We start from the raw sequence: 13,584 nt of genomic DNA, 5'->3' as shown, positions 1-13,584 counted from the left end.
TAGATTTGAAATATGTTAGAGTCAGGACAGTTTCAACCAAATTAGAAGTCACAGACCACAGTAAGTAAAATTCAGAATATACATGGCTGCTTGGCAATGGGGAATGACAATTGTCTGGTTGAAATGTGTAATAGAGAAACCACTCCAAATATCAGAAAAGACAAAGTGTCTGGAAAGCTAGGAGGCCAAATGTAAAGAAAGGTAGAAGAGTCATCTCAGTACGTTCATCCAAAATTGTCATGCTGTGAAGAATACCTGCTGTGGAGGAGAGTGGTACAGCTGTGTTTCCAGCACCATGTGCAGAACACAGTGCTTACAGGTGACAGAGCAGTAAAGCATAAGCAGGTCCTGAGTAAGGGATGCTCCACTCATCCCACATATTCAAGAAGATGAGGTAGGTTCAGATGTCTCTGTTGATCCAAATCTACACAGGGAAAGTCTCTAGGTGGGATATCAAAAGTAAATAAAATATATGTGGTTTCCCAACAGCATGATATGGACAATAAAAGACAAGAGGCTTCTATGATGGAAATACATTCACTCCTTCCCTTTCTGACAGCAGAGAATTTTGAGATGACCAAGTTTGGAAACTAGACTTTGAAGTGGTAAACTCATATTTTCTCAGAAGCCAACAGACACGGTTGTGAAACGGATACTCTCCATCATGATGTTGAGTCCAAACCAGACAATGGTGACAGAGTTTGTGCTGGAAGGGTTCTCAGAGCACACTGGTCTACGGCTGCTCCTGATTGGCTGCTTCCTGACCCTCTACACAATGGCTCTACTAGGCAACATTGTCATCATCGCTTTGGTCACCTCCAGCACTGGGCTCCACAGTCCCATGTACTTTTTCCTGTGCAACCTGGCCACCATGGATATTGTCTGCACCTCCTCCGTGCTGCCCAAGGCACTGATTGGCCTAGTATCTGAGGAAAACACCATCTCCTTCAAGGGCTGCATGGCCCAGCTCTTCTTCCTTCTATGGTCTTTGTCTTCTGAGCTGCTGCTGCTCACAGTCATGGCCTATGACCGCTACATGGCCATCTGCCATCCCCTGCACTATAGCTCTAGAATGAGCCCACACCTATGTGGGGCCCTAGCCATGGGTGTGTGGTCCATCTGTGCTCTGAATGCATCTGTCCACACTGGTCTGATGACAAGGCTGTCATTCTGTGGCCCCAAGGTCATCACCCACTTCTTCTGTGAGATCCCTCCACTCCTCCTGCTCTCCTGCAGCTCCACACGTATTAATAGTATCATGACTCTTGTGGCAGATGCCTTTTATGGAGGCATCAACTTCATCCTCACCTTACTCTCCTATGGCTGCATCATCGCCAGCATCCTGCACATGCGTTCTGCTGAGGGCAAGAGGAAGGCCTTTTCTACGTGCTCCTCCCACCTCATCGTGGTCTGTGTGTACTACTCATCTGTGTTCTGTGCCTACATCAGTCCTGCTTCCAGCTACAGCCCAGAAAGAAGCAAAGTGACTTCAGTGCTGTACTCAGTGCTCAGTCCAACCCTGAACCCCCTCATCTATACACTGAGGAACAAGGATGTCAAGCTCGCCCTGGGGAGACTCTTGCCCTCTTCCTCACACTAAGTGGAAATGTGAAGGCTGTTCTCCTGGCCTGGGCTCTTCCTACACATGCCCTCCTGAGAGCAGCCCTGTGGAGTGGGGTGTACCTATCATTGTTTTAGAAAAACATTCTCTGTTGCAAGGACTGGACAACTGTACTTACTGTAACCTCAAAAACAACAACAACAAAATTCTTTAGATATAATGTAAACAAATACTCAAGCTTTATCTCCTAACTAGTACAAACCATTTCAAAAGCAAAGTTTATTTAAATGGAGATTCCATGTTCCTAGTCTGAAAAGTTTCAGTGGGTGATATTGGTCATAGTCACAAAACAAAGCCCTTTCCTCCAGTGCCGCCCTGTAAACATCACAGGATTTTGTTTCAGAACTCTGGCTTAGAATCTAAACTTCATAAGGAAATTTGAGGGGGGAGCATGCTCATAGTGACCTGGGAAGACTAAAGTTGAGTGGTTCTCCATTTCACAGCTGCCTACTGAGCTGTGGAAGTCAAAGCTGGGATGGAGAAAGCAGAAATCTGTGGAGCAGAGACTAAATTTAAGTTTCAAAAATGAACTCACATTGATGAGTCCAGCTTGTTTATGACAATCGAACTCCTGGGAAAGATTAATTATTTCCAACAAAAAGTTTTGGGGAAATTAGATGAATGTTTACATGCCAAGGGTACAGTGAAAGTCTTACACCACAGTGTAATTAAAAATCATATAAAATAGATCACAAGCAAAAATGCTAGGGTAAAACTTTTTTCTACATCGTATTCTTTCCCCTCCCCCCACAACTCCTCCAACCTGTCTCTGTCTCTGTTTTTCTCTGTTTCTCTGTCTCTCTAAGTACAAAAAACCCAAACCAGCAACACAAAACAATATCAAAACAAACCAAAAAGCACACACACACACACACACACACACACACACACACACACACACACAAATGGAGTCTGTTTTGTGTTTACCAATTACTCCTGGATAAACTCTTAAAATTCTCTGACAATAGAAAAGAGGAAGAGGAGAATAGGAAGAGGAAGGGAAGTGCATCTGTAGGAAGAGGAAGAGAAGTGCATCTGGAGGAAGAGGAAGACAGAAAGAGGAAGGGAAGTGCATCTGGAGAAAGAGGAAGACAAAAAGAGAAAGGGAAGTGCATCTGGAGAAAGAGGAAGACAGAAAGAGGAAGGGAAGTGCATCTGTGAGAAGAGGAAAGGAAGTGCATCTGTAGGAAGAGGAAGACAAAAAGAGGAAGAGAAGTGCATCTGGAGGAAGAGGAAGACAAAAAGAGGAAGGGAAGTGCATCTGGAGGGAGAGGAAGACAAAAAGAGGAAGGGAAGTGCATCTGGAGGAAGAGGAAGACAGAAAGAGGAAGGGAATTGCATCTGGAGGAAGAGGAAGACAAAAGCAGAAGGGAAGTGCATGTGTAGGAAGAGGAAGACAGAAAGAGGAAGGGAAGTGCATGTATAGGAAGAGGAAGACTGAAAGAGGAAGGGAAGTGCATGTGTAGGAAGAGGAAGACAGAAAGAGGAAGGGAAGTGCATCTGGAGGAAGAGGAAAAGAAGTGTATCTGTAGAAAGAGGAAGACAGAAAGAGGAAGAGAAGTACATCTGGAGGAAGAGGAAGACAGAAAGAGGAAGGGAAGTGCATCTGGAGGAAGAGGAAGGGAAGTACAACTGTAGGAAGAGGAAGACAGAAAGAGGAAGGGAAGTGCATTTGGAGGAAGAGGAAGACAGAAAGAGGAAGGGAAGTGCATCTGGAGGAAGAGGAAGAGAAGTGCATCTGTAGAAAGAGGAAGACAGAAAGAGGAAGAGAAGTGCATCTGGAGGAAGAGGAAGACAGAAAGAGGAAGGGAAGTGCATCTGGAGGAAGAGGAAGGGAAGTACAACTGTAGGAAGAGGAAGACAAAAAGAGGAAGGGAAGTGCATCTGGAAGAAGAGGAAGACAAGAAGATGAAGGGAAGTGCATCTGTAGGAAGAGGAAGACAGGAAGAGGAAGGAAAGTGCATCTGTGGGAAGAGGAAGGGAAGTGCATCTGAGACCACTGTTAAGATTCGGTGGGAAGACAACTCAGTGGAGAAAGGGCAGCATCTGCAGCAACTGCTGCTGAGATGATGCTGCATCCTTTTCAGGCTGAACACATTCTTCATCAGCTTACTCCTTATTCTTCTTAAATGCTATACGACAGCAGGACTTGTGATACAAATCAGGTATGTTGTATGAATTAGCTCTTCAACCTTGTGACCAAAATACCTTTTCAAAACATGTGTTCTGTCTCATGTTTTCAGAGGATTCAGTCCATGCACACTCAGCTCTTTGCTTTGTCTATCATGAGGCAGGGCTTTATGACACTGGGGACAGTGGGGGTGTCTTCCCATCGTGGCAGCCCAGAACACATATTTAGAGGAGCACCTGTGCTCAACTGGCCTTCTCCTTTTCCCTTTAGCCCACGCTTTCTAGTTGTTACCCACATAGAGAGTAGATCCCCTGCTTCAGTGAATTCTTTCTGGAAACATTCTCAACTGCATGGACAAATGTGTCCTCTGGTGAGCTCCTAGGTCAGTGGTTCTCAACCTGTGGGTCATGACCCCTATGAGAGTTGAACGACCTGGAGTCACTTAAGACCATCAGAAATATCAGATATTTACATTATGATTCATAGCAGTATCAAACTTACAGTTATGAAGTAGCAATGAGAATAATTTTATGGTAAGGGGTCACCCACAACATGAGGAACAATTGTATTAAAAGGTTGCAGTATTAGGAAGGTTGAGAACCACTGTCCTAGGTGATTCTGGATTCAGTTATGGTGACAACAAATAGTAACCTCTGTGAACCACTGGCCCGGGTCTAATTTGCCTGTGGATTTCTTTGACACTCTTTGCTTCATCTTTAAGTCATGTTTTGTGCCCTTTCTTCTATTATTAATTTCATGCCTGTGATTTAAGCTACAGCACAACTGATAATTCCCCCATCACAAGTATACAAATGGTCACAAACATACTTCATAGATACATTATTTGGGAATTCTTATCATGAGACATGCCTTATGTCATGTTAACATTACCTACAACATGCAACATAAAGCAGTGACCCTCTAGGAAATGTGAGGTCACACAGAACAAACCTGGCACTGGGATCTAAGTCAAAACTGTGACTAAGCAAACCACTGATGTGGCACTGTGTCTAGGAAAGGGCTACTGTGCTGGTGTCTGTCTCCAGTCTCTGTATGTTGGATCAGGAGAGGTTCAGTAGGGCATCAGCGGTTGTCAAGCTCAGCCTCTTATTCTCCTATAATGGAAATCCTTCCTTCAAGCTGGAATACAAACTATGCTTCAAGAATGTTATGAAATGTTCATAGGAAAGATGTAAAGAATCAAACTAGGTCCATGAGAGTCTACAGGAAGCATGGGCTGAGAGCAGAGATTCCTCACCCCCGGGACAACACAACAAGTGGCTGTTGAGACAGAAGTTCAAGTAGTTGAATTGTGTCTCACCAAAGAACTTATAGTCCATTCTTAATTAGCAGTGAGGTTTGATTCAATGAGTCACAGAAGTAGCTTAATGTTTAAGAGCACTTATAATGTTTAAGAGTACTTATACTTAAACACACTTGAATGTGTTATATATGTGAAAATGCATGAGTTAATTAAAGTGTATTTTAAAAGAGACAAATCCAGTAGAAACTGAGGTTTTCTTTATACATAGACTTGGACGTGTGGTCCGAGGTGATGTCTTAGCCTATCCAATCTATAGTCAGGGAATGCACAAATGAAGTCTCTTACAGAGGAACCAGTGTTCCTCTCTAATCTTACAGTCTATAAGGGGAATATAGTTTTATGAGGGATGTTTTGAATTCCTCACTTCTCAGGCTGTAAATGAGAAGACTGAGATATGGGGTCATGGTGGTATACAAAATGATTATTGTCCAGGAACCAGTAGATCCCACCGTGGGCTGAACACAGGTGTAGGATACTGTGGAGCAAAGCAGGGTGATCACCACCAGGTGGGCAGAGCAGCTAGAGAAAGCACACTTCTTGCCCTCAGCTGAGCAGATGTGCAGGATGCTAGTGGTGAGGAAGCCATAGGACAACATGGTCAGTAAGAAGTTTAGGACACTAAGGAACGTGTCTGACTTTCATGACAAAGGTGGGGCTACAGGGTAGCAACAATATCAGTGGGATCTCACAGATAAAGTGTGAGCTCAGATTGGAGTCACAGAAGGACAGCATCAAAATGAAGCAGGTGAGCAACAGTAGTTGAGAGCCCCCCTGAACCACACAAAAGTTACCAGGGCCACACAGGCCCATCAATTAAGGAGGGTGCTGTAGTGCAAAAGCCAGCAAATGGCTAGGCAGAGGTTGGAGGCCATGGCAGGGAAGAGGAGTAGCTCAATACTCAGGATCCAGGTAAAGACAAATATTTGGGTGAAGAAACTCCTGAAAGAAATGGTGTTCTTGGCTACCAGGCTCTGCAGGACCTAGGGCAGGATTACTAACATGTAGATCACATGGAGCTGGGCAGGGTTGACCAGGAAGAAGTACATGTTAGTGTGGAGGTTGAGGCTGTAGTGGATAGTCATGGCTAATAGGCCATTGCCAACCATCACCATCATAAACACAGGACAGAAATAGCAGAATATGGTGGCCTGGGACAAGAGTTAATCCAGAAAACTTTGTAGGACCAACAGATTACAGTGGACTGCTACTCAAGAGCCATATCTGACACTGTTATCTAGGCCAAGGGTAGGAATCTCACCATGGGCCATCTCCTCAAGAAGTAGGGAACATTCTTCTTTCTTTTTCTTTTTTTATTAATAAAATTTTTCACTTATTTTTCATACGGACCACAGTTTCCCCTCATTCCTCTCTTCTTGTTCTCTTCCCCCACCTCCCATCTACCACCCTCCCCATCCACTCCTCCTTCATCTCCGTTCAGAAAGGGGCAGGCCTCCTGTGGGAATCGACAAAGCATGGTACATCAAGTTGAGGCAGGACCAAGCTCCTCCCCCTGCATTAAGGCTGGGCATGGCAACTCAGCATGGGGAATAGGTTCCCAAAAGCTAGCTTAACTTTGAGATTTCATATTAACTTCAGTCAGAATGGCTAAGATCAATAAAACAAATGAAAGTGTGTGGTAGCAAGAATACAGGATAAAAGGAACATTCATCCATTTCCGGTGAGAGTAAAAACTCATATGGAAGCCACTATGGAAATCAGTGTGGTGGCTCCTCAGGAAGATCAAGGTCCAGCTTACCATTTGGGGCATATACCTAAAGGACTCTACATTCTACTACAGAGACACTTGCTCATCCATGTCCATTGCTGCTTTATTCATAAATTCCACAAATTTGAAACACTCTAGATGTCTGTCAGTGGGTGAATGGATTTTTTAAAGTGGTGTATTTACACAATGAAATGTTTTCAGGTGTTAAAAAATATGAAATCATGAAATTTGCAGGTAAAGAATGGAGCTAGAAAAAATTTTCCTGATTGTCGTAGAAATTTAACAGAGTCACTATATCTGGGGTAGACATTAGAACGAATAGTTTTCACTGTATCTAGAGTAGACATTAGAATGAACTGTTTCACTATATCTAGGGTAAACATTAGAGTGAATATCTGTTTTCTAGAAGCAAATTGACCTTGAAGAATCATCGTGGAAAACAGTAAAGAATCTTTGTGGAAAACAGTGATTGTGTTCAGTGATTTGTAGAATTGTTTTTCTGAGGGGGTGTTGCAGCCTTCACATGACTTTGGTCAAAAGATGCCTCTGGCACACCTGAAGCTCTTGGATTACTGTGTACTGCAAATGATACACAATAAAGGACTAAGATCACGTGGGCATATGATGCTTTCCTTTAGAGAGACATCTGGATTAGAATAGGGTCCTTGGTATGAGGAAATACTTTACCCAAAAAACAACTTTGTGTATAATTAAATATGCCTTTGTATGGCTATTTGGGGTCCAGTTCGTCAGAGACTGGACCTTCCTGCTGCCACACAGACCTTAAAATTTCATTTTGGAGTGACCTCTTTCTTCAACCGAACCACACAACACAGAATACCCCACACCTGAGTACAGTGACCCAAGTTCCAAAAGACAAATAAGGTAAGTGTTCACTTATATGTGGGTGTTGGCTGTTAAGTCTTTGATAAGGAAGCTGCAATCCATACAACCCCCGAAATCACACAGAGTAAAGGACTAGGGGGAGGACACGAACTCCCAAGGAAGGAGGGATAGAATCTATAGTTAAGGAGGGAGATTGGAATAGTGTGATAAAACAGACGGAGGGAGAGAATGTGTGGGATAAGGGAGGGAATACAGGGTGGGACAGCTAACACTAAGGGCCATTTGAGCAGTCATATGGAAACCTACTACAGTAGACACACCTTAAAATACATACATATATTAAAGAAATCTAAATGGAATCACCAAATAATAGAAGATACAAAGGCCCAATTAGACATCTCTTGCAACCATATGAAAGCTCCAGTGCCAGAAATGGGTTACATCTCATTGAGGCCCCAAGGAGGGCCCACAGGAATCCCCTAACACCTCAGGCTGTTGCCAAGGCTATTGGTTGCTCTCCACAAACTGATAGTAAAACTCTGTCTCCGAAAACAGCACCTACATAACTCATTGAATACAGAGCTAGTGCCCAACAAGAGCCTTCACCCCAGCTGATTAGTATTCATGGTGCCAGAAGATACTCTGCACACCACCAGAAGAAAGAGGCAAACACCAAGCCCACCACAAGGGCTTCAGTCTGCTGCAGCAACAACCCCTTGCATGGTAAACTGTTGCATCAGTGGCACAAAAGTTTTAGGAGTAACCAATCAATATCTAATTAGATTTGAAGTCCCACTCCATGAAATGTAACCCATGCCTGATGCTGCTTAGCTGGCCAAGAACCTGAGAACAGGCACAGCACACAGTTCTGCTAAAGATGAGTAGACACAAAATGACTCCTAATGACATTCTGCTGTACTCATAGGTCAGTGTCTCACTCAGTCATCACCACAGAAGCTCCCTGCTGCAGTACATGGGAACAAATACAGAGGCCCACAACAGAACAGTGTGCAAATAGTGAGAGACCTAGAACACTCAGGGAAGAATCATTCTTGACAATAGAGTCTCACTGGGTATATAAACCTCACTTAACTGTTAGCCACATGGCCAGCAGTAGATAGAAAAACAAAAAACAAATTCAATAGTTTTTTAGATGAGCCCCAGCCCATGCTGTTTGGTGGAGGAAGGACAGCAAAGGCCAGGAAGGAAGACAGCCAGAGCCCCAGGCCTGCTGGCACCTGGTGTGGCTGCTGGGCACCACTGGATGAGTAAGTTGCTGTGGGATGGTCTGCATGTCAAGTGTATTGCTGATTGGTCAATAAATAAATCACTGATTGGCCAGTGGCCAGGCAGGAAGTATAGGCAGGACAAGGAGGAGAATAAAGCTGGGAAGTGGAAGGCTGAGTCAGAGAGACACTGCCAGCCGCCACGATGACAAACAGCATGTAAAGATTCCGGTAAGCCATGAGCCATGTGGCAAGGTATAGATTAATGGAAATGGATTAATTTAAGCTGTAAGAACAGTTAACAAGAAGCCTGCCATGGCCATACAGTTTATAACCAATATAAGTCTCTGTGTTTACTTGGTTGGGTCTGAGCGGCTGTGGGACTGGCAGGTGAGAGAGATTTGTCCTGACTGTGGGCCAGGCAAGAAAACTTTAGTAAGTGCTTGGAGAGACTGAAGAGTAAGACAAGAGGAATAGTTCATGTGCTGTGGAGAGAGCTGTAGAAACAATGGTGGTGAGGAACAGGCTGATGTGAGTGGCCTACACTGCCATCTGAGGCCATGTGGTGTCGAGGCCATGTGGTGTCCAGGCCCGTGCTGTGGCCAAGGGCCATGACTGGGTCCGTGGTCCTACAGCAGCCAGGGTTCATGTTGGTGTCCCTGCCATGTAGTACCACCAAAAGCTGTGCAGATATCTGTGGTCTGGGCTGCCTCCTGAAACCATGTTGATGTCTGAGGATGGTACAAAGCTGGCCCTGCCCCTCACCAACCACCACAAGGTGGCACTGATACAATGTGGGCATGGGAGAGCTGGCCCTGATGGCATGGACAAGGGAGAGATGGACCCACACCTTGCCAGCCACAGAACTCGGGAGAACTGGTCCTGCCCCTCACCAGCCACCACATGGCAGTGGCCTGAGCACCTGAGAACTGGTAGAACCATAACTACAAGATCACCATGACTTAGGGCAATAGCAGGATAGTAGAGAGGAATCTCAGTGAGGGGCCAGTATTGCTGGTGTAGCAGAAGTCAGAGGCCTTGAACCTGACCAACAACTCATTACAATGAACATTTGCAAGCAAAGCTGTTTGGGCAAAAGGGTCTACTTTGAGTGGCTCCCAATGTCACTACTACGAACGAATATGTAGAGGAAAAGGCAGGAAAGAAGGAGAGGTGAAGTGGTACACACACCATAACTGAACACAGACAGCTGTGATGGGTGTGAGGGAATGCTGCTGGGAACACTTTGGAAATCAGGATGGCGGTTTCTCAGAAAATTGAGAATCAATCTACCTCAAGACTCAGCTATACCACTCTTGGGCATGTACTCAAGGAATGCTCAATCTTACCACAAGGACACGTACTCAACAATGTTCATAGCAGCATTATTTGTAATAGCCAGAACCTGGAAAGAACCTAGATGCCCCTCAACTGAAGAATGGTTAAAGAAAATGTGGTACATATACACAATGGAGTACTACTCAGCAATAAAAAAAAAAACAATTAAATCATGAAATTCACAGGCAAATGGATGGAACTAGAAAATATCATCTTGAGTGAGGTAACCCAGACTCAGAAGGACAAACATGGTATGTACTCACTCATAAGTGGATACTAGATATAAAGCAAAGGATAACCAGACTACAACCGACAGCTCCAGAGAAGCTAGCTAACAAGGAGAACCCTAAGAGGGACACATAGATTACCCAGCGAAGGAGAAATAGATGAGATCTACATGAGCAAATTGGGGGTGAGTTGGGGGGGCGGGTAATGGAGTGCAAGGTATGGGGGATGAGAACATAAGGGAATGGGAGGTTTGAGCTGGAACAGGGACAGAGTGGGAGAGCAAGGAAAGAGATACCATGATAAATGAAGACATCATAGGAATAGGGAGAAACAGAGTGCTAGGGAAGTTCCCAGGAATCCACAAAGATGACCTCACCTTAGACTACTAGCAATAGTCAAGAGGGTGCCTGGACTGGTCTACTCCAGTAACCAGATTAGTGAACACCCTAACTGTCATCATAGAGCCTTCATCCAATGACTGATAGAAGCAGATATAGAGATCCACAGGCGAGCGCCAGGCCAAGCTCCAGGAATCCAATTGATGAGAGAGAGGAGAGATTCTATGAGCAAGAGACATCAAGATCATGATGGGAAAATGTACAGAGATGGCCAGCCAAACTAATGGAAACCCATGAACTGTGGACCAATAGCTGTGGAGCCCCTATGATACTGGACTAGGCACTCTAGATTGGCGAGACAGTTGTTTAGCTTGAACTGTTTAGGGGGCCCCCAGGTAGTGGAATCAGAATCCATCCCTGGTGTATGAGCAGGCTTTTTGGAGCCTAGTGCCTATGGTGGGACACTGTGCAGCCTTGGTGCAGAGGGGAGGGCCTTGGACCTGCCTCAAGTGAATGTCAGGCTCTGCTGACTCCCCATGGGAGACTTTGCCTTGGAGGAGGTGGGAATGAGGGATGGGTTGGGGGGAAAGCCTGGGGAGGCGAGAGGAAAGAGGAGAGGAGGATCTGTGGTTGGTATGTAAAATGACTAGAAAATTTCTTAATAAAAAAAGAAGAAAATAATAATTCCCATCTAATAATGATGACATATATTTACAATGATGATGTCATACCATTCCAATCATTATGTAATAAATTTAAAGTGACGATCTTTAAAAAAGAAGCCAGGCAGTGGTGGCACACACCTTTAATCCCAGCACTAGGAAGGCAGAGGCAGGCGGATCTCTGTGAGTTTGAGGCCAGCCTGGTCTACAGAGCAAGATCTGGTCTACAGAGTGAGATCCAGGACAGGCACCAAAGCTACATGGAGAAATCCTGTCTGGAAAAAGAAAAGGAAGAAAAGAAAAGAAAAAAGAGCAGGTTATTACCAAGAGGAGCCAGCTAGGTGTAGCTAGAGAGTTTTCTCTCCGGGTCCTGCCAATTCCCGGCAGTCCGACAGCCCACTTATAAAATAAACACACAGACGCTTAATTATTTACAAACTGTATGGCCATGGCAGGCTTGTTGTTAACTGTTCTTATATCTTAAATTAATCCATTTCTATTCATCTATACCTTGCCATGCGGCTCATGGCTTACCAGCATTTTCATATGTTGCTTGTCATGGTAGCAGCTGGCAGTGTCTCTCTCTCTGCCTTCCTGTTCCCTCAATTCTCCTCTCTGTTAGTCCCGCCTATACCTCCTGCCTGGCTACTAGCCAATCAGTGTTTTATTTATTAACCAATCAGGGCAACACATTTGACATACAGAACATCCAACAGCAGCTACGTGTTTTTTGTTTGTTTTCCGGGTTTTTTATTTCAATTTTTTGTGGGGGAGGTTACAAGGGTAGAGGGCAGACATGGAAGGACTGGGAAATGAGTAGGACTGGGGTGCATGATGTGAAATTCCCAAAGAATCAATAAGAAAAATTTGATTAAAAAAAGTATTTTAGTAGACTTTTTCTCTCATATTTCTTTGTTTGGTTGTTTTTGTCTTGCTGACTTTTGCTTGTATACTATGGTTTCTGGTTTTGTATTTTTATAGGTTTTGGGGTTTGTATGTTTGTTTCTTTAATTTATTCATTTTCAGTTAGTTGGTTTGTTATTTTGTTTACTTTTATGTTTATTTGTCTTCTAAAGACAGAGAGGAAGAAAGGACACGGAATTGAGTGAGTAGGGAGGTCCTGGGAGGAGTTTGTGGAGGGGAAACCATAACCAGAATACACTGTATGGAAAAAAAATATTTTTCAATTAAAAATTGTAATTAAGCCGAGCGGTGGTGGCACACGCCTTTAATCCCAGCACTCGGGAGGCAGAGCCAGGTGGATCTCTGTGAGTTCAAGGCCAGCCTGGGCTACCAAGTGAGTCCCAGGAAAGGCGCAAAGCTACACAGAGAAACTCTGTCTCGAAAAACCAAAAAAAAAAATTGTAATTAAATTGGTTTTATTTAGATTTTCTTTTATGATCTGGTGAAATATAAAACTTTGAATAACATTTTTATCTTTACATTTTTGACATTATACTTTGATTATAATATTTCTGCCCACCCTTTCTCCCCCAAAACCATTCCATATGTCCCTCACCCATTCTTCTCCAAATTCATGACCCTTTTTATTTAATAATTGTTATTGCATCCCTATGAGTATATGTATATTCATAAATATTCATAAATATAAACTGTTTGGTCTGTATAATGCTACCTGTCTATACAGTCTCAGAGCTGAATAAATATTTTAAATGCTTATAAATGCAGCAAACAGAATGAAAGTGCTGAAGTGACGTTAATTCAGAACAATATATTGAAAGGCTTAGAGGGGAAGGCACATAAAGTACAAGGCACTTAGAATAAACCCATTGCGTATGTGTCCGATTCAGATAAGCACTCTCAGCAGAACAGAGGAGTCAATTTCTATCATGGTGGGACCTTCTGCACAGGGCATGAGAATCCCAGTGACACTCTGGGAGATGCATGCAGAGTGTTGGTTAAGGGAGAGTATGGATGATGAACTGTTCCTGCCCACAGTATGTAACTCCCCTGATCTTTGTCCTCCACACCAGTCTGCAGGGAGCTTGGGTCATGAAGCCACAAGTCCCCTTTAATTGATCCTCAGAGCTTTCTCCTTCAGTTTCTATCCCAGGAGGCACCAGGACAAGCACCTGACCCTGGTCTCAGAAAATCATAGATATTTCTGAAGACCAATGACCTCT

At 44.0% G+C, this 13,584-nt stretch overlaps 1 protein-coding gene and 1 pseudogene across 1 annotated transcript; one reads left to right on the top strand and one right to left on the bottom strand.

The window, feature by feature from the left end:
• Window positions 1-646: 646 nt before the first annotated feature.
• LOC131898806 (olfactory receptor 13A1-like) lies at window positions 647-1,600 on the top strand. Its single transcript, XM_059250006.1, has one exon. The coding sequence runs from the start codon at window positions 665-667 to the stop codon at window positions 1,598-1,600; it is 936 nt and encodes a 311-aa protein (XP_059105989.1). The 5' UTR covers window positions 647-664.
• A 3,787-nt stretch (window positions 1,601-5,387) lies between these two features.
• LOC131904727 (olfactory receptor 13G1-like) lies at window positions 5,388-6,344 on the bottom strand (annotated as a pseudogene).
• Window positions 6,345-13,584: the final 7,240 nt, after the last annotated feature.

Source organism: Peromyscus eremicus, chromosome 1 (assembly GCF_949786415.1).
Source record: "Peromyscus eremicus chromosome 1, PerEre_H2_v1, whole genome shotgun sequence".
Classification (NCBI taxonomy): domain Eukaryota; kingdom Metazoa; phylum Chordata; class Mammalia; order Rodentia; family Cricetidae; genus Peromyscus; species Peromyscus eremicus.
This window is presented reverse-complemented; position numbering and strand designations above follow the sequence as displayed.